Here is a 21826-nt window from a genome sequence, read left to right as displayed (position 1 = left end):
TATATAGCAATAGTGCAGTGCAAAATTCATATATTCAGTGTTCACATATACCTTAGCACACTCAGTCCGGTTGTATTTGGGTGCTATAGCAGAGCAGTCACAAAAACCGGCTGTATACTGTACTTTTTTCATTTTGCTAGGAGGTGGCAGTCAGTCTCATTTTTTGCTTCTTGAAATCATTGAGGCCCTTTCATGATAGCAAAAAACCCAGCACGCCGATCTGTTAAATGATATGGAGCGCTACCTGCATTTAAAAGAGCGTTAATTATATTCGCTCATGGATCCAATTTATGTGGCAGTCAATCCCCCACTAAACTCCTTACAGACAAAAGTCCTGGATACGCACGTTTCTCCACCAAAAACAATTCCCTGTTCCTTATCAGAATGGAGAACGTCTTCTTGAGCAGTGGACCTTAGGGGCGTCATGGTTGCCTATAGGTATGTGCACCTATAGGTCAGTATATAGTATTGTCATAGTGCTTACTTTAAAGATGAAGCCAGTAGGACAAGAGTGGAATCTGCATCTATGGCCGGTGGGGGCACATGCAATCCATGATGCTATTCTTTGTGATCCCAACACCCATCTGGAAACAGAAACCCTTGTCTGTGTGTGGCTGCTCGGATATAGTTTCCATGTCAAGGTGAAGAGGGGAGCACACACCTTAGGAGCATGTGCAAGTACTAATGTTGTAGTGCGTAATTCTGATTTCCCCATATATGATGAGATTGGGGTTTGTATGTTATGGGAATTTTTATTTCTTCAGCTATTACTACAAAGCCCATAATATACAATAAAGATCCCCGTGCTTGCAGGGTATTTTCCTCCCTGGGATTCTGATTGGGGAGAGAACGTGGACCCCTTCTTGGTAGGACTCATGGAACCCATTGAACCTACTCCTATCTGACAGTCATAGCATATACTTTTGATATGACGTTCATGTCTTAGATGGAAAAATATCCCTTTAAGCGCTTATCACGTTGCTTGGAAGTGGTTCATAAGGTCATTGTGGCCAGAAAAAGTTATGTACCCCGATCTAAAATATTTTATGCGGCTTGTGTTCTCATTAGCAGCCCGTCATCATTGTGGCTCTCATAAGGCAGTTATAGATAAAATAAAAATCTATTAAAAAAGCTGCTAATATAAGACTTGAATAGCTGAATAGCACAGTTGTTGAATTGTACCTGACATACTCCAGCCAGTGTGAAATCACACATTTATATGACTGATTTTCATTGTTTGCCAATATGTAGTAGATGTGACAATAATATTAGTAAATACCTCCAATTAGAAATGTAGTATAGTTCTTCTGGTTCACTATGTCACTTATCCCATGTGCAGGGCATTGCAGTAGCTTTGGTATCCATGGTTTCTAGGGTCAGTTGTGAGTGGTCGTAACCATGGATACCTAAGCTATGCCCTGCACATGGGGTAAGCAACATAACTTATCACAAGAACTATACTTAATTTAATCCAATATATCCAGCTAGAAATGATTATTACACCTACTACATATTCGGATAGGATCTTGGCAATGGAAATATTCCTTTTAAATCCAAGAAATTACAACAGACTACCATTTTAACATTTCTTTCCTGTGCTTAAAAATAAATACAGCAGTACTTCCCCACCGCCACTCCAGCAGTGGTTCGCCACTGCCCTTTGTTTTTTTTATGTGGTTACAGCAGTAGTGACACATTGACACTGTATGATCACTGAGCTCAGCAGTCTGGTGCTGTCTGACCCCAGTGATTGGCTGCAGTGGTCGCAGAGACTAGATGCAGCAGCAGTGAGTAAGTGCATGTCTATTTGCTAATTTTTAAGCATAGAAAATTCAACAGATTAGTAAAAAATAAATTAAAGGGAACCTGTCATGAAATTGATGCTGGTCGAAACGAGTTTGTGGCGTGCATCAGACACCGGTTGCGGGTTTGGAGCCAGGGATGTTTTATAACAAAACACAGCAGCGTTTTCAAAGCAAACATATTTTAAAAAGCCGGCCATTGACTATGTGTCTTTACTGGCTAGTCAGAGGTGGGACTCACTTTAAACTAGTGAGAAAGGACACAAAGTCCTTGGTCAGCTCTTTAACGTATGCGCTGTTTCTCAGTAAAATATACCTGGCTGTAATTACGCTGCCAGTGCAGATTCATGCTGCAAGTGGTTGGACCAGTATGAATCTGATGATGGGTTCCCTATGAAAGGACAATCCCTTCATGTGTTAATTATTATATTCTATAATAGATTTTTTAAGTTCTATAATATCATATTGAAAATCTAAGTAGATTTAGGGCACAACATCTAGATAATGCCTAGAGGCAAGTTAATGATTAGACCACTATTTTCCAGGTATGGTTGAGATGATCCCATCTGCAGAAACTCTGAGGAAGATCCAGGTGGAGCATGGAGTCACTGGCTCATTTAAAGACCGACCTCTTGCTGTCTGGCTGCAAAAACACAATCCCACAGAGGATGAGTATGAAAAGGTGAACTAACCCATATGGTGTGACAGGCTGGTGATGGTGTAAAGTAACACACTAAGCATTGCTTGCCTGTTAAGGCCTGTTTCACACATCCGTAGGCGGCGGTCAGCTGAAATCCGCCAAAGGGGGTAAAAAACTGATGAGTCGCCGTTCATCGAAGCACGGATGACAGCGGACCATGGATCCGTGTAAGGAGGAAAGCGGGGTCAATTAAAGGGACCGCGGTGTCAATAAAGTATCGGTGCGATATAGCTGAGAACCTCCATGAGCGAGAGAGAGCGGGCGTCGATCGCCGCGATCTTGCGGGATTACAGCATCGCGCGGGCTCAGATCGCGCATCATTTCCATGTGAGAGGAGTATGGTCTCGGGATTACGGCAGCATGAACGAGATCGAGCGGGCGTCCCTCGCCGCGATCTCGCGGGATTACTGGTCTCAGATCGCGCGTCATTCCATGAGAGAGAGAAAACGTTGCAGGGTCCGTCTCATCCGCCTGGGAGCCGCTAAAATCTTGGCGGATCCGTAAAATAACGGGTGTGACGGACGACCATCAGTCAAGATCCGCCAATAATGTAAGTCTATGGGTGTAAAAAACAGATCCGCGCCTTTTTTGGCGGATCCGTTTTTAAAAAAAATTGGCGGATCTTGACTGACAGGAAAAAACTGATGTGTGAAACAGGTCTAAGCCCCTCCCATTTCACAATTGTCAGGGAGTGGTTTCACTTGGAACAGCAGGGACTTTAGCCGGGAAAGTAATGTATATTTTGTGTGTTGGGAAAGCAGCATTCTGCCCCATTCTAACCTTATCCTGTTCATTTCCCATACAAATAGTATATCCTCTCATAGCGCATGTCCTTGAGATCAGCATCTCCCTGTCTATTCCAGGTTGCCCTAGGGTCACGTGTTCATTAATAATAATAATGCGTCTTGTAGAGGACCGATCACCGCCCCTGACATGTCTGCTTTAATAAATACTTGTATTCACAATGAAATGACTGTCCTGGAGAATCTGTTCTTAGAACCTAGTGATTTGCTGTTCCTCTGTAGTTCCTCCTTCAAATTTATGATCAAATTAATAGCCGGGTGTTACCGTTCCCTTTCATCGAAGGCGTGTGTCCCGACATAGCCTGGTAATGTCCGCACTGATTGGCAATGCCAGACAATGTAGTGTAGGGACTTTCTCCCTACTGATAGCACCCAGTTGTCATTTTATTTATACATTTTTAGAAGGAATAATGGAGGAACAACATGGTGCATTTGGGTTTTCACTGTATAATTAGGACTTGTGAGCTTATGACACACTAGATTTATGGTCGTTGATAACTCTGTAATTGTACAGGCTGTTGAGAATTTCATCTACTCGTGCGCTGGATGCTGCGTAGCCACCTATGTGCTTGGGATCTGTGATCGACACAATGACAACATCATGCTGAAGACAAGTGGCCACATGTTTCACATAGACTTTGGTCGCTTCTTGGGACACGCTCAAATGTTTGGAAACATTAAACGGTGGGTACGATTGTGTGTGTGTTATATGTTTTTTAGGAAACAATTTAATATTAAGCTATTTTGCTAAAGTCCCATTAAATGTGTGGGTTTCTTTCTATTTTGTCACTACAGGGATCGGGCACCTTTCGTCTTCACATCAGATATGGCATATGTAATTAATGGAGGGGACAAAACGTCCAGTCGCTTTCACGACTTTGTGGATTTATGCTGCCAGGCATATAATCTAATCCGCAAACATACTCACCTTTTCCTCAACCTACTGGGACTAGTAAGTGAAATGTTCTTGGATTGCTGTAATGTATACAGATATTCTGCAGATTTGTACGCATTAGTCCTCATGCACACGTACAAGTTCTGTGTACAATGGTTGTGATTGTATATTGGACCTTTTGCCTCCTGTTTTATCTGAAAGAACTAAAAAAAGGAAATGTAGAAATGTGATTACCTCCATTTTTTTCCCTTATAGGCTGGCAGGCATAAAAAAAAAAAAACTCTTCTATACTAACCACTGGCTCAGTGCTGTCTCTCTGTAGCTGATCGCGGTCTTTGTTGACTGGTTGCAGTGGTGACCTCACAGCTACCGTGGACGTGACTGCTGCAGCCAATTACTGGACTTAGCTTGTTTGATCAGACTGCCTCTGAGCCTAGTGATTGGCTGCAGCAGTCTTGTGAACTGTAGAAATGATATCACTGCTGTTGCCCATCAACAAACACTAGGAGCAGTAACAGAGAGTCAACACTGGACTTGTAGCTGAGTTTATTTTTTTTCTACTGCGAGTGGAATAAAAATGTTTTTCTTTGGAAAACCCTGTAAAGGTTTTACATGTATAGCAGGCTCTGTTCAGACAGAGACCTCAGTAGGACCCTGATGGACCCCCTTATTAGTCAGAGTCTGTCAGGAACCAGTGATCTCCACTGTGCAGCAAATCCATCACAGTGTCATGGCTTCCATTTCACACAGAAGCCACAACGCAGATGTTACCAGAGTCTGGTATTTTATATCCGTTACTGTTTCCTGCAGTACCCAACAGAATGGACCATTTGGTTTGATCTTTCAGATGGTCATCGCAGTTAAGCCCCCCATATACTTTATATAGAGCTTTCGGGTGTTCCTTTGTCAGGCAGCTTACTCGCCCAACTCCAACAGACACAGAAGTGCTTGCTCTGCTGAGCTCACCTGTATTCTCAGAGAGAGCCGCTACGTGACATTTCTGGCAAAAGCTTATGTCCTAGAGAACAAAATGACTGGCATTCCAAAATCAGATATCCCTGATCCTTTTATTTCCCGTAATCATCTGTTGGGAAAAACACAGGAGGGGAATGTTTCAATACACGTTAGACTGTCGGCCAAACCCACCAATATCGATGGATTCTATCAACCTTTGAATAAAAGCTCCCATACACATTAGACGAACATCAGCTGAACCCGTCATTTTCGACCGCCTAATGTGTATAGGGACCTTTATTCAGTTTTTCATGTGCCTTAGAGCTCTTAAGGTGGTGACCCTAAATGAAAAGTGACCTTCACTTTAATCCGTAAGATGTGATTGCACGTTCATATGATCTGTTCCTCCTTAGTATTGGCTGAACCTGGTCCAATGTAACCAACAGATTTTATTTACACTGCTCCAGAAATATTTTCAGCCTATAATTATTGGAATCTTGGCCCTTGGTTTGGGAGTCTAACCTCCAACTATCTGCTTTAGATGTTGTCATGTGGAATTCCTGAGCTGTCTGACCTGCAGGATTTAAAGTATGTCTATGATGCTCTGCGCCCACAAGATTCAGAAGCTGATGCCACAACATATTTTACCCGGTAACTGGAGCTGTCCGTATAGTCGAGTTTTTCTGGTACATGTCATGTTGCCATCAACAATCCGACTAAGTAGTGCACTTCCTTATTTCTCTACACCAGGCTCATAGAGTCCAGTCTGGGTTCAGTAGCCACAAAGTTAAATTTTTTCATCCACAATCTGGCACAGCTGAAGTTCAGTGGTTCAGATGAGCGGTTAACACTCTCCTTCGCGCCAAGAACTCACACAATGAAAGTGGATGGGAGGATTCGGGATGTTTTCCTAACTCGTTATAAGAAGATATTCAATCCTAATAAAGGATATGTAAGTGGAGTTCTCTCCAGACCGGTCTAACTATTGTCCCTTGTGTATGTTAAGTCATAGCTTTTCATATAAATCTAGTCTGGGACAAGATCTGGAAATGTCGTTGCCTTGCTGTAAATGTATTTGTTCTGCTTGTTACAGGTCTATGTTATTAAGGTGGTACGGGAGAGCCTGCATGAGACCACTCATGTACAGAGATCCTTCGAGGAGTTCCAGGAGCTACATAGCAAACTACGGTTACTCTTCCCAGCATCACAACTTCCCAGGTAGCGACATGTTCGGGACTTGGGACACTAAATAGTGAAAGGATTATTGGAAAGGAATTGTCATTTATAGTAATCTGTGATACATACAGATAGTGTTTATGCTGCGCTTTCTCTTCTGAATCTCCAGATTTCCCTAAGTTGTTAAACAGTTATAATGTTTTCTCCTTCGTCTCATTGGGGGACACAGAGACTGTGGGTGTGTGCTTCTGCCGTCTGGAGGCCGACACTAAGTGTACAAAAAAAGAGTTAGCTCCTCCTCCGCCGCATACACCCTCGCCCCTAGGCCGGGCGTAACTCAGTTTTTGCTTAGTGTCTGATGGAGGCACACGCAGTCTGGAATTCCAGACTAGATTTTTTTTTTTTTTTTTCCTCCCTTTTTTCTATGAAGATAAGATAGGGGCGACGGTTCCTATAGAGAGGATCCGATCTCCCCAAATCACCAACGGGCGACCACGTGTGAGTAACCCTCCACGTGTCCTCTCCCGCACCGAGGGACACATCTGGGACTTTTTTCCAGACATCTATTTTTTTTTTTTTAACGAAAGAGGGGCAACGCGTCCTGATTAGAGGACTCGGTTTCCCCACAACTTCATCAGGAGCACGTGTGAGCAGAACCAGGGGTCAGACTCCGCGTTGCTACTCTCCTACAACAGCAGTGTATGGAGGACCCGTCCACCCCTTGGTAGTGAGTCCAGGGGGTTGAATCGGAGGCGCAGGTGAGAGCGTACAGGGGGAAGAGGCCGCGGGTAAGACCGACAGAGCCCCCCGCGCCCCCCCCCGCGCCTGCACGGCGGATGGCCCTGCTCACCTGTTTGGTATATGGGGGATCCGCTCCTGGAGCGCACCGCAAGTTGGCGCTGGTGGGTAGCGGTAGCCAGGGCGTTGCAGGACAGCCCGGTGGGTGACCCGGGCTCCGCACGCCGCGTGTATCGCGGCCGGAAGCCCGCCGGCGGCCGCGGCCCCACTGCAGAGCGCGAGTATCGCGCGAGGCCGCGCGCCGACTTCCGGTGGTAGCCGGAAGTCCCGCCCGCTGACTTCCGGTGGTAGCCGGAAGTCCCGCCCGCTGACGCGGCGGTGACAGCGGCGATGGTGGAGACGCGCGATATAGGGCAGGAGGTCAGAGGCGCAGATCCCGGAGAGACTTCCGCCCTAACACATTGCATCCACGCAAGGACAGCCCGGTGGGTGAGTGTAACTCCGTTTGGAGAACCACGCTGCTTGTCAGGGAAGAGGTTACCCTCCTCCTCCTTCTACTCTGCCTTCAGCCTGTGCAAGTATGTCTGCAAAGGGGAAGCTCTGTACAGGAAAAGCTCACTCTTTCCTTTACGCGGTTTGCGTGTCCTGTGGGGTCAGGCTGCCAAAGGCACAGGCGGGTAAATATTGTGAAGCCTGTGAGTCGGAGCGCGCCCAGGAGCCCCCCACTGTTTCTGAACCAAGGGGTCAGGACCCCCCGGAATGGGCGGTGTCCTTATCGCAGTCTATGCTGTCCCTTACGAGGGCAATTGAATCCCTTCAGGGCCCAGGCGGGAGCAGGGAGGGGGGTCTGCCAGCGGAAGAGAGCTCGTCCTCGTCTCAGGACCCTCCAACCATTAGAGGTCGCTCCAGTACCAGGCAAGCTCATATAAAGAGGGTTCGTTCCCCGTCGGCCGGACCCTCCGGGGCTTCGGCGGCGGGTATTAGGGCATCCCGTTCCCCGTCACTGAGCTCTGGGAGCGATCAGGATGAAGGAGAAGAGGAAGGAGCCTGGAATCTAGAAAGTCTGGGGTTCCAGGATTCGGTGGACAGTCTCATTGAGGCAGTCAACCAGACATTAGAGATCGAGGACGATGTGCCCACAGCCTCAGGTCACAAGGTCTCTTTTAAGAAATCCAGGCGACCACATAGAAGATTTGCCACGCATCCGGAGTTTGAGGAGCTAGTCCAGAAACATAGAGATCACCCGGATAAGCGCTTTGCAATGCAAAAAGCGCTACAGGCAAAGTATCCGTTTCCTCCTGAGCTCCATAAGGCTTGGGTAGAGTCGCCAGTAGTGGACCCTCCCGTGTCACGTTTAGCATCTAGGTCGCTATTGTCAATACCCAGTGTTTCCTCTATTAAGGACCCAACTGATCGCCTCATGGACGGGCTTGCCCGCTCGGTATATGAGGCAGCAGGGTCGGCTCTGGCCCCCTCCTTTGCGGCGACTTGGGTGGCTAAAGCCATGGTTTCGTGGGGGGAAGCTCTGTATAAGGCCCTCCAGGACAGGGATCTGCCCGCGGAGGTCTTAGAGGTGGCAAATCAGATGTCAGGGGCAAGTGATTATCTTGTCAGCGCCTCACTGGACGCGGCCGAGTGTTCGGCGGTGGCAGCGGCGAATGCGATCGCCATTAGGCGTGCATTATGGCTGAGGCTGTGGAAAGCGGATTCTATCTCTAAAAAATCCTTGACCTCATTGCCTTTTCAGGGCAATCGATTGTTCGGTGAGAAGCTGGATAGGCTTATCTCAGAGGCCACTGGGGGGAAGAGTAGTTTCCTTCCGCAGCAGAGAAGTTGCCCGGCATTCAGGCAAACGCAAAGGCGTTTTCGACCCTTTCGTAGCCCCTGGGGGGGGACTCCGGCCAGGACATACTCCTCCGCAAACGATGGCCAGAGTAGGGAAAAACAAGTCTCTTACAGGGCCAATCCGCTGGGTAGAGGCCGAGGCCATTTACCCAGAGCGAAGGGGGCCAAGCCCCAAAAGCCTCCAGCTAAATGACTGGAGGCGCTCCGTACCTACGGACGACAGGGTGGGCGGACGCCTACTAAGGTTCAGCCACGTTTGGGTCGCAGTGACACGCGACACTTGGGTGGCAGAACTTGTATCGTCCGGGTACAAGATAGAGTTTGTCGGACGGCCACCACAGCGATTCTTCCGTTCACGACTTTCCAAGACAGATTCGCAGGCGGAGAGTTTGTTACAGGCTGTAACGACGCTAGAGCACAAAGGAGTTATCGCCCCAGTGCCGCAGGGCGAAGAGTCGCAGGGGTTTTACTCCAATCTTTTTTCGGTCCTCAAAAAGGACGGGACTGTGAGGCCGGTTCTGGATCTAAAGATCCTAAACAGATTCATCAGGGTCAGGCGATTCCGGATGGAATCCCTCCGCTCGGTCATTGCAGCCATGGATCCAGGGGAATTCCTGGCCTCAATCGATGTGCAGGATGCGTATCTGCATATTCCGATATTCCCCCCACACCAGAGGTTCCTGCGATTTGCGATCGGAGGACGTCACTTCCAATTCGTGGCTCTGCCCTTTGGTCTGGCCACTGCCCCCAGAGTCTTTACAAAGATAATGGCGGTGGTTATGGCCATCCTGCATGCACGGGGCATAACGGTGTTTCCTTACCTGGACGACCTTTTGGTAAAGGGGCCGTCGTTTCAGGAGTGCCAGGACAATGTCAATATTACTCTGGATACCCTGGCCCGTCTGGGCTGGCTGATCAATTGGAGCAAGTCGTCCTTGATTCCAGCCCAAAAAATCGTGTTCCTGGGCATGATTTTCGACACCTCCCGGGGGCTGGTGATCCTCCCTCAGGACAAGGCGCAAAAAATCAAGCAAGGGATACGGAACCTTCTACAGCCGGGCTCCAGATCCATCCGGTATGGCATGAGTGTGTTGGGAAGAATGGTGGCGGCGATAGAAGCAATCCCGTTTGCCCAGTTCCATCTCCGTCCGCTTCAGCATGCGCTCTTGACAGCATGGGACCGGAGGCTGCTGTCTCTCAGTCATCGGTGCAAATTGTCTCCGCTAGTACGGAGTTCACTCCGGTGGTGGACTCGCGACTCGTCTCTGGTCCAGGGGAAGCCTTTTCCCCCGGAACAATGGTTGGTGGTGACGACCGATGCAAGCCTGCAGGGTTGGGGAGCAGTTTTCCAGAGTCACATAGCCCAGGGGCGATGGTCGGTTCAGGAGGTAATTCTCCCGATCAACATTCTGGAGATACGGGCAATACGATTGGCCCTGCGACATTTCCAGTGTTTCCTGAGACACCGGCCGGTGCGCATCCAGACGGACAATGCTACAGCAGTAGCATATGTCAACCATCAGGGGGGCACACGCAGCCAGGCAGCCATGCGCGAGGTCGGACTGGTACTACGTTGGGCGGAGAAGAACCGCGTGGTAATTTCAGCGGTGCACATTCCAGGAGTCGAAAACTGGGCGGCAGATTTTCTCAGCCGACAGGGGGTTGCGGCAGGGGAATGGTCCCTGCACCCCGAGATCTTTCAGCAGATCTGCCAACGGTGGGGGACACCAGACGTGGACCTTATGGCATCCAGAGAGAATGCCAAGGTACTAAGGTTTGTCGCTCGATCCCTCGATCCGCAGGCAATCGCAGCAGACGCACTGGTGCTCCCGTGGGGCCAGTTTCGTCTCCCGTACTTGTTCCCCCCGCTGCCGCTGCTTCCAAGAGTTATCAGGAAGATAAGGAGAGAGAAGGTTCCAGCAATTCTGCTGGCCCCAGACTGGCCCCGGCGGGCCTGGTACGCAGATCTGGTCCAACTAGTGGTGGACGTACCCTGGCGTCTTCCAGATCGGCCGGACTTACTGTCCCAAGGGCCGATCTGCCATCCGAACTTAGGGGCCCTGTGTTTGACGGCGTGGCCATTGAATCTTGGCTGTTAACACAGGCAGGATTCAGACGCGATGTGGCGGCCACGATGGTGAGTGCCCGAAAACCTTCCTCGGCGAGGGTGTATCATCGGACTTGGGAAGTATTCTTCCGTTGGTGTAGGGATCGTGAAGTGGCTCCTCTGGTTTTTTCGATCCCCAACGTACTGGCTTTTCTACAAGCAGGGCTGGACGCAGGGTTGGCCCCGAGTTCCCTCAGAACGCAAATCTCGGCCCTGTCGGTACTTTTCCAACGAAAAGTCGCTTCCGTCTGGCAGGTTAGGACGTTTATGCAGGGGGTCGCACATTTAGTACCCCCTTATAAGGCGCCGACGGAATCATGGGACCTGAATTTGGTGCTCAGAGCCCTTCAGGAGGCCCCTTTCGAACCATTGCAAGAGGTCTCCTTACCTTACCTGTCCAGAAAGGTCGTTTTTCTAGTAGCCATAACGTCTATTAGGCGGGTTTCGGAATTGGCGGCCTTATCTTGTAAACCACCGTTCCTAACTTTTTATAAGGATAAGGTAGTTTTAAGGCCAGCTCCTCCCTTCTTGCCGAAGGTTGTGTCTGCTTTTCATATCAACGAAGACATCGTCTTACCCTCGTTTTGCCCGGCACCGGTGCACAGGGTAGAGAAGGCTTTGCACACTCTGGATCTGGTAAGAGCTCTTAGGAGGTATGTGGCGAGGACGGCGCCATTCCGCCAGACAGACTCTCTATTCGTGGTTCCAGAGGGACGGCGGAAGGGGCTCGCTGCGTCCAAAGCGACTTTGGCCAGATGGGTTCGCCTGACGGTTCAAGAAGCTTATCAAATCAGTGGCACGCCAGTTCCGGCAGGGATCAAGGCTCACTCGGCACGGGCAGTGGGTGCCTCATGGGCACTACGACACCAGGCTTCAGCGGAGCAGGTATGCAAAGCAGCTACCTGGTCCAGCTTACATACGTTTGCCAAGCATTATAACGTACATACCCAGGCATCCTCGGATGCAAGCCTGGGAAGAAAGATCCTCCAGGCAGCGGTTGCGCACCTCTAATCAGGGGCGCAAATTAGCATGGATTGGGTGAGTTAAAATCCCGCCCAGAGGACTGCTTTAGGACGTCCCACAGTCTCTGTGTCCCCCAATGAGACGAAGGAGAAACATGGATTTTTGTGAGTACTCACCGTAAAATCCTTTTCTCCGAGACGCTCATTGGGGGACACAGCACCCACCCTATCAGCCAGTTGGCTTTTACTTATTTTGAGTTTTACAAATCCTTGTACAAGGTTTAGGGTGGTCCCCTTTTTCAGACATATAGTTTCTTGCCTGAGTTTAAGGCGCGTTCTCCTACTGCTTATGCACTAAACTGAGTTACGCCCGGCCTAGGGGCGAGGGTGTATGCGGCGGAGGAGGAGCTAACTCTTTTTTTGTACACTTAGTGTCGGCCTCCAGACGGCAGAAGCACACACCCACAGTCTCTGTGTCCCCCAATGAGCGTCTCGGAGAAAAGGATTTTACGGTGAGTACTCACAAAAATCCATGTTTCTTCAAACTCAAAAAAGAAAGAAATATAAAAGAAAAATGCACTATACTATTACTTCCAGGGTCCGATCATGGTAATGGGCTAGTGGAATTTGGAAGTAGTTTTGATAAAATAAATATAATGAGATACGAACCTTTAAGGGAATCTGTCACCAGGTTTATGCTATGTAATCTTAGAGCACTATAATGTCGGAGCAGAGACCCTGATTACAGTAATGTGTCACTTACTGGGCTGTGTTTGGCTATTTCAGTACAATCAGTGTTTTATCCGTGGGAGATTATCACTACAGGACAACTGGCCTTGTGCATCCTAGTCCAACCATGCCCCAGCACTGATTAGCGGCTCTCTGTCACTATATAATGTACACAGAAAGCTGTGGTGTGGGAAGGGTTATACACGCTCAATAATTCCATTTCTTATTAATTTAAAGAAATAAAAATATGGCTTCCTTTTAAAGGCTATTCCCAACATCTGTGTTGTAGCCACAGGATATGCCTCATACGTGCAGGTCAAACCTCTGCTACCCTTACATATTTTAAGAATCAGGGCCACATACCTTACGAGTCACAAACCTGTGCTCATTTAAACATGTTCATAATAACGCATCAGAATATTTAAAGGTATTTTTGCTATTCCGTTCTGCATGATCCAGAAAAAAAATCGTATAACACACTTTGTAATTCACGAAACACACCAGGCCATAGGTGTGTAATTAAATATTTGTTAAACGAATGCCATTAGAGCTTGTGTATGGCATCCATCACAGGCATTTATTACATTTCTACAGCAATAGCTTTTAATATCCTACATAGGTGGCAATATAGCCTATGAGTGATGGATGCCTAACAGTGGTATCTGATACCCATAGGCTAAAATAATAGTGTAATAGGTGCGCCGTGACATAACCATGAAATTTTGCCATTTTTTATTTTTTTTACTCGTTTATATAGCACCATTAATTCCACAGCGCTTTACAGACATCATCATCACTGTCCTCATTGGGGCTCACAGTCTAGAGTCCCTATTAGTATGTGTTTTTGGAGTGTGGGAGGAACCAGTGAGCCTGGAGGAAACCCACGCGAACACAGGGAGAACATGCAAACTCCTTGCAGATATTGTGATTGGTGGGAATTGAACCCATCCACCAGTATAGCCTACAAGTGACACGTGTCACGTTCATGCATCCATCAAAACCTGGATGAGGAGCTTTTCTTAGCATATACGTTACACAGACACAAAATGACCAGACTTCTTTTTTCCAAGAACAGATAAGGGGAGAAAATTGCATCACCCCAATATACACTAGGTGGTCAACCAGTCCCACCAAAGTCTCCCAACATTTGTATAAGGCTGGAGTCACATACAACGAATAAAAAATCGGTCCCATTTTAACGGTCCGAAATCGCACAAAGGTATCTTAACCAGTGATGCGTTTTTGATGCGATTTTTCTTCATTGATACGATTTTAATCGCATGTAAGCATCCTTTTGACATCCGTCTGGCGAGATTTTCTCGCAGGAAAGCAAAATGGACATATAATGGAGCCCAATGACAGGTTTCCCCACACAAACGAATTAATAGATCTACACACACACATATATAATTTTTTTTTTTTTTTTTTTTTTTCATAGAGACACATTTATACATATATTTCTAATTCATACAGTTCATCATAGCAGAATAGCCGCAGAAACATTTGCCGGCTTTTGTATAATTATTCTCCTGCCCGACATGAAATGACACATGGTTTACATATAGTTAACCATTTCATTTCATGTTTTTTTTGTAATGTCCATCACTATTAATTAGATGAGTGTTTGTGGGTAAAATTATGGAGTTGTAGGGGTTAATTTAAGGGGTTAATTCGTTGTATTAAATTGCAGGGACTCCTGCTGACGTCACTGAGGCTGCAGGAAGTCCCCGTAATTTAATACAACGAATTAACCCCTTAAATTAACCCCTACAACTCCATAATTTTACCCACAAACACTCATCTAATTAATAGTGATAGACATTACAAAAAAAACATGAAATGAAATGGTTAACTATATGTAAACCATGTGTCATTTCATGTCGGGCAGGAGAATAATTATACAAAAGCCGGCTAATGTTTCTGCGGCTATTCTGCTATGATGAACTGTATGAATTAGAAATATATGTATACAGTGGGGAAAAAAAGTATTTAGTCAGTCAGCAATAGTGCAAGTTCCACCACTTAAAAAGATGAGAGGCGTCTGTAATTTACATCATAGGTAGACCTCAACTATGGGAGACAAACTGAGAAAAAAAAATCCAGAAAATCACATTGTCTGTTTTTTTTTCATTTTATTTGCATATTATGGTGGAAAATAAGTATTTGGTCAGAAACAAGCAATCAAGATTTCTGGCTCTCACAGACCTGTAACTTCTTCTTTAAGAGTCTCCTCTTTCCTCCACTCATTACCTGTAGTAATGGCACCTGTTTAAACTTGTTATCAGTATAAAAAGACACCTGTGCACACCCTCAAACAGTCTGACTCCAAACTCCACTATGGTGAAGACCAAAGAGCTGTCAAAGGACACCAGAAACAAAATTGTAGCCCTGCACCAGGCTGGGAAGACTGAATCTGCAATAGCCAACCAGCTTGGAGTGAAGAAATCAACTGTGGGAGCAATAATTAGAAAATGGAAGACATACAAGACCACTGATAATCTCCCTCGATCTGGTGCTCCACGCAAAATCCCACCCCGTGGGGTCAGAATGATCACAAGAACGGTGAGCAAAAATCCCAGAACCACGCGGGGGGACCTAGTGAATGAACTGCAGAGAGCTGGGACCAATGTAACAAGGCCTACCATAAGTAACACACTACGCCACCATGGACTCAGATCCTGTAATGCCAGACGTGTCCCACTGCTTAAGCCTGTACATGTCTGGGCCCGTCTGAAGTTTGCTAGAGAGCATTTGGATGATCCAGAGGAGTTTTGGGAGAATGTCCTATGGTCTGATGAAACCAAACTGGAACTGTTTGGTAGAAACACAACTTGTCGTGTTTGGAGGAAAAAGAATACTGAGTTGCATCCATCAGACACCATACCTACTGTAAAGCATGGTGGTGGAAACATCATGCTTTGGGGCTGTTTCTCTGCAAAGGGGCCAGGACGACTGATCCGGATACATGAAAGAATGAATGGGGCCATGTATCGTGAGATTTTGAGTGCAAACCTCCTTCCATCAGCAAGGGCATTGAAGATGAAACGTGGCTGGGTCTTTCAACATGACAATGATCCAAAGCACACCGCCAGGGCAACGAAGGAGTGGCTTCGTAAGAAGCATTTCAAGGTCCTGGAGTGGCCTAGCCAGTCTCCAGATCTCAACCCTATAGAAAACCTTTGGAGGGAGTTGAAAGTCCGTGTTGCCAAGCGAAAAGCCAAAAACATCACTGCTCTAGAGGAGATCTGCATGGAGGAATGGGCCAACATACCAACAACAGTGTGTGGCAACCTTGTGAAGACTTACAGAAAACGTTTGACCTCTGTCATTGCCAACAAAGGATATATCACAAAGTATTGAGATGAAATTTTGTTTCTGACCAAATACTTATTTTCCACCATAATATGCAAATAAAATGGAAAAAAAAACAGACAATGTGATTTTCTGGATTTTTTTTTTCTCAGTTTGTCTCCCATAGTTGAGGTCTACCTATGATGTAAATTACAGACGCCTCTCATCTTTTTAAGTGGTGGAACTTGCACTATTGCTGACTGACTAAATACTTTTTTTCCCCACTGTAAATGTGTCTCTATGACATGTATAATATATATATATATATATATATATATATATATATATATATATATATATATATATATATATATATTTATTGTGTCTAGATATATTCATTCTTTCTTTATTTAACCGGTCTCTGATTTTACTGTATTGGAATAAAGAATTGCCGGCTTTTGCTAAAGGACACCGGGTTCGATTTAATCGCAACTCACACATCTGGTCCCTTTTTAGTCCCATTTTTTCTCGTCCCCATAGACTTGTATTGTCAAATCCGATCCGAAAATCGGTGACAATCGCAGCATGCTGCGATTGTCTCAGTCAGAAGATCGGATGCGATAAAAAATCGCATGATGGGAGCTGCCCCATAGAATAACATGGGTTCGAATGCAATGCGATTTTTTTATCGTATTGCATTCGTCCGTTTTATTCGCCAGTGTGACCCCGGCCTAATGTGTATGACCACCTAAAACTGCTGGTGGGACAAAAATATCCTGAAAGGTCTTTTCAAAGAAAAACTCCAAGCTACTAATTTATAAAAAACTCAATACAAACAGCTCACACGGTACTTAGAGTAGCAACATTTTTGTCTTTTAAGCTATGTGTTAGGCTCTCAAACGCCTTGCAGATCGAATGGGGTCTTGATTCTGAGACCCACACTGAGCGGTAGCGCTCTTCAGCTGAATGAGTACGCACAGAGCTAAAGTCTATGAGTTTAGGCTCCACTCTGTGTACAGGCTCGAGCATTTTTTTTTTTTGCCGATGTAATATATTTATTGATTAAATTGTGTTCACTTTGTATCCTTTCTTATTGTTTTCTTAGTTTCCCAAATCGCTTTGTTATTGGTCGTTCCCGTGGAGAGGCAACGGCAGAGCGCCGAAAGGAGGACTTGAATGCGTATATTTGGCACTTGATCCATTCTCCTCCTCAGGTGGCTGAGGTGAGACACAGTTTTTGCTTTCTAAAATTGAGTTCAACTTACAAGAGCTATTTATTTCTGAGGACATGGCCATCTGAATGTAACATGACCAAAGTATACTATGGGGTAATCACTACAAGAAGCTCTACTAGAGGTTTTCCTGCTCAATTTTTCAATTGTTTGGCTAAATAGTAATATGCTCAGTGCACCATTGGGCTTGGTGTCCATTATGTGATGCATCTAGCGCTGTCATTGTTCACTGTTCTACTCCTATGACGGAACAGAAAACTGGAAATATTCTTAGAAAAGTGGACAGATCTTTAAAGGGGTATTCTGGCCTATACAAATATCACATATCTGTTGGAAAGGTGATCGATGTTAGATCTGTATAGGTCCCTCCTCTTAGACTCTACCGATTGTTGCAACAGGAGACTTGTTCCCATGTTTTCTTTCCTCCACAGTCTTAAATGGAGTACAGCCGCTTGTGTATAGCATTAAGGATACAAAGATTACCAAGCACAACAAGTGATCATTAAAGCAGATGACCATATGCATTTAATGTATATGAGACCTCCCAACTCTCCTTTGAAGGCATGTGTTGGTGAAGCTGTAGAGAGAACTGTTGGATTCAGCATCAGCTTTCCTGATGAGAGCACATGTATGCTTAACCGAGCTGAACAAGCATTTGTGTGGATGGGTCAAGATAGCTGTGGGCCAGACAAGCTAGCTTATGTCTATGGTCAGAGTTGGACCTTTTTTGCTGTCGTATTTATGAACAAATTATTCTGCACACCCCGATAAAAGGTTAATCTTTCACCACATTTGCCTCTTGGCGTAAGCTGCACCTGTCGCATTGTTTGCCTTGCTGTAACCCGACCTCTCATAAGAGTCTGTTCACAAACTGTTAATGGAGACATTGCCCATTCCCCTTCTGGCGTAAGCCTACCGACCTACATCTTTTGTTCTCCTTATTAGACAGTAATAGTATCGTGGCTAACTACGTGAGATACTGCCGAAATGCATCTCCGCTTCTTGTGTATTCTGTGGTCAGAACTGGGCGGTTCTGATTTAGAGTTTAAGTGATTGTGCTTACCGCAATCTTATTTTTCGCTGCATATTAAATGATAGCTGATAATTTGTTGAACATTTGGATACAGTTACTCTGATGATCACTGATCATGAGAATGGAGACTCCAAATCACCCATTTGAATGAAGCGATGGCCGAGCATGTGCTCTGTTGCTGCATTCAAAGTCTAAGGAACTGTCATGGTTAACTGCATACAGCGCTTCATCTGCAGAGAGGAGAGGATGAGAATAATCCATTTTTTGATACACCTGAAATGAGACTTGTTTTTTTTCTTTTTAAATGGCAGATAATTAGGCATGGGAGAGAGATATACAGTGACTTGCAAAATTATTCACGCCCTTCCCCCTCCCCCTTGGCATTTTCCGTGTTTTGCTACCTCACAACCTGGAATGTCAGTTTTTTTTTGTTTGTTTTTTTTTGAGGTTTGCATCAATTCATGTAAAGAACATGCCTATAACTGTGACCATTTGGTTTTCTATTTTTGTGAAGCAAACAACAAATAGGACAAAATACCTGAAAACTTAACTTTGCATATCTATTCACCCCCCCTAAAGTCAGTACCTTGTGCTCTCCTTTTGCTGCAATTACGGCTGCAAATCGCTTGGAATAAGTCTCTGAGCTTTCCACATCTTTCCATTGGGATTTTTGCCCATTCCTCAAGCAAAACCGCTCCAGCTCCTTCAAGTTTGATGGTTTCCTCTGGTAAACGGCAATCTTTAATTCTGACCACAGATTCTCAGTTGTATTAAGGTCTGGGCTTTGACTAGGCCACTCCCAAACATTTATATGTTTCCCCTTAAACCACTCAAGTGTTGCTTTGGCAGTCTGCTTTGGGTCATTGTCTTGTTGGAAGGTGAACCTCCATCCCATTCTCACATCACTGACATACTGAAACAGGGTTTGCTCAAGAACATTGCTGTATTTCGCACCATCCATCTTCCCCTCGACTCGGACCATTTTCCCTGTCCCTGCTACTGAAAAGCTTCTGCACAGCATGATGCTGCCACCACCATGTTTCATTTTAAGGATGATGTTCTTGGAGTGATGAGCTGTGTTGGTTTGGCACCAGACATGGCGTTTATCTTTGGTGGCCAAAAAGTTCAAGTTTGGTCTTATCTGACCACAGCACCTTCCTCCATACATTTGGGGAGTCTCCCACACGTCTTGGCAAACTTCAAAAACGAGCATTAGAAATTTTGTGTGTATGTAAATGCTTTTTTCTGGCCTCTCTTCCATAAAGGCCACCTCTATGGAGTGTACGGCTTATTCTGGTCGTGTGGACAGATACTCCAGTCTCTGCTTGGGAACTTTGCAGCTCCTTCAGGGTTACCTTCGGTCTCTGTGCTGCCTCCCTGATTATGCCCTCCATGCCTGGGTTAAGTGTTTTGGTGGGCGATCCTCTCTTGGCAGGTTTGTTGCAGTACCATGTTCTTTGCATTTGATGATGCTCCAGGGGGATCATCAGAGATTGGGATATTGTTTCATAACTCAACGCGGACTTCTCCACTACTTTGTACCTGACTTGTTTGGAGATCTCCTTGGTCTTCATGGTGGTGTTTGGTTAGTGGTGCCTCTTGCTTAATATTGCAGCCTGTGTAGCCTTTCAGAAAAGGTGTATATAGACTGAAAACCATGTGACATTGCACATAGGTGGACTTCCTTACACTAATCTTGTGCCTTATGAAGGTAAATGCTTGCTAGAAATACTTAGGGACTTGATAGCAAAAGGGGTGAATAAATAATCACATGCCAATTTGTATTTATTTTATCCCATAAATTTAATTTTTGCCTAAATTTTTTTCACTTCACCAACTTAGACTATTCAGTACTGATGTATAACACACCAATCATATTACAAAAATATTTAAACACAGGTTGTAATGTAACAAAATAGGTAAAAAGCCAAGGGGTTGAATACTTTCGCAAGCCACTTTAACTTGTCACATTTTTAACCGACATGCCATCTTTCTTATTATCTGTCTTTCCTGAGTTACATGTCATTTTCATAGTTTGCAGCTTGGTGTCCTACTATCAGAAGATTGTAGGATTTTATATAGGAATATACTTGAGTGACTAGAATAAAATGTATCTTCTGAGTATCAATTATAGTGATACTGATCAATAGCCATTGTGCAATTTGTGGTTCTTGTTATTTGGTATTGAAATCTGTCTTGGCTTTGGCAATCACAAATAATTTTGTCTTTTTTCTACAGTGTGATCTGGTTTATACCTTTTTCCACACTCTTCCTCGTGATGAAAAGAATTTGAGCAACTCGATATCACATAGACCATCAGGTAAAATATGATTTTTTTTTTTCTTGTTCCTCTATAAAGCTGATTTTACTTATAAACACTTATATACACCCCATTTTTGTTACATTAACTTCTTGGCGTATAATCATGTACATGTATGTCATAGAATGCCTTGTGATGTAGTCTTTTGTTGCACTTGTTCAGTCACTGATGAAGCTTAGCAATGATTGACAGATGGGCTCCTGCAGTAGCTGGGATTAGAAGCTTAAAGAAGAGACCAGATCGACTAGAATTGAATGAACGCTTGTAGGTCCCTGGTCCAGCAGCCACGTTGGTAGTCTCTGACCACCGACCAGAGCCCTGCGAACCTCCTCCTATCTGCCGGCAACATTTTTTGATCAGTAGGCCTGACGTGATGTCATCATTTAGGCTTAACACATGCATGACATCATGCCATGCCTAATAGAATAGTCACTGGAGCTCTGGCACTGCGGCCACGGACTTCTAGCTGGACCAAATATTAGACTGCCTGTCATTGTAACCAATTATGATGAGCGAGCATGCTCAGATAAGGTGTGTCCTAATCGAGTATTTTCGGCATGCTCCAAAAAAAATGCTCGAGATGCCTCGGCTGCATGCTTCGCGGCTTTTCAACAGCCGCAACACATACAGGGATTACCTGTTAGTTAGGCAATCCCTTCATGTGTTGCAGCTGTCAAGCAGCCACGAAGCATGCAGCCGAGGCATCTCGAGCATTTTTTTTGGAGCATTCCGAAAATACTCGATTAGGACAAGAGTGTGCTCTGATAACTCCTTATACAAGCATTCTCGCTCATCAGCACTAACCAAAAATAATGCTTTGGAGTACTTAGTTTTACAAGTAATTGGTGCTTCATGTTCCCTAAGGGGCTGATCTCACAGCCAGAGCTCTACCCACCCACAGCTAGCCATTGCCACACGAACGTAAAATAAAAATGTGCTGCAATTGGCCACCTTGGTAGGCAAAACTTCAGATGCATGCAGATAGCTGCAGCGTGGGGTCTTGCAGTTTAATGGACGATATACTGTAGATAGCTCTTATATGGAATTATATGGCCAAAGATATGTGGACACCACTTTTAGGTGCTGAGTTTAGGTGTTTCGGCTACACCTATTAGAAAGAGGTACATAAAGTACTTTGCTATGCTGTTGCCATATAGACACGTTGCGTAGGTCATACTAGGAAAGTGTTAGATTACACATGGCATTGTCATTGTCAGAATTTTGTGGAACGCCTTCCCA

At 45.5% G+C, this 21826-nt stretch overlaps 1 protein-coding gene across 2 annotated transcripts in view; it reads left to right on the top strand.

Moving 5' to 3' along the window:
• Positions 1–21826, top strand: part of PIK3C2B (phosphatidylinositol-4-phosphate 3-kinase catalytic subunit type 2 beta) — a 133252-nt gene that overhangs the window by 100940 nt on the left and 10486 nt on the right. For both annotated transcript variants that reach the window (XM_073587167.1, XM_073587168.1), the window contains exons 23-30: positions 2348–2484; positions 3820–3989; positions 4101–4257; positions 5696–5805; positions 5905–6106; positions 6248–6372; positions 17108–17225; positions 20506–20587. In XM_073587167.1, coding sequence (XP_073443268.1) covers positions 2348–2484; positions 3820–3989; positions 4101–4257; positions 5696–5805; positions 5905–6106; positions 6248–6372; positions 17108–17225; positions 20506–20587 — 1101 coding nt within the window. The remainder of the gene's footprint in view (positions 1–2347; positions 2485–3819; positions 3990–4100; positions 4258–5695; positions 5806–5904; positions 6107–6247; positions 6373–17107; positions 17226–20505; positions 20588–21826) is intronic.

Source organism: Dendrobates tinctorius, unplaced genomic scaffold (genome assembly GCF_039654945.1).
Source record: "Dendrobates tinctorius isolate UK_male_01 unplaced genomic scaffold, ASM3965494v1 ptg000098l, whole genome shotgun sequence".
Taxonomy (NCBI): domain Eukaryota; kingdom Metazoa; phylum Chordata; class Amphibia; order Anura; family Dendrobatidae; genus Dendrobates; species Dendrobates tinctorius.
Note: the sequence above shows the minus strand (reverse complement) of the source record. Positions and strands in the feature narration are given on the sequence as shown.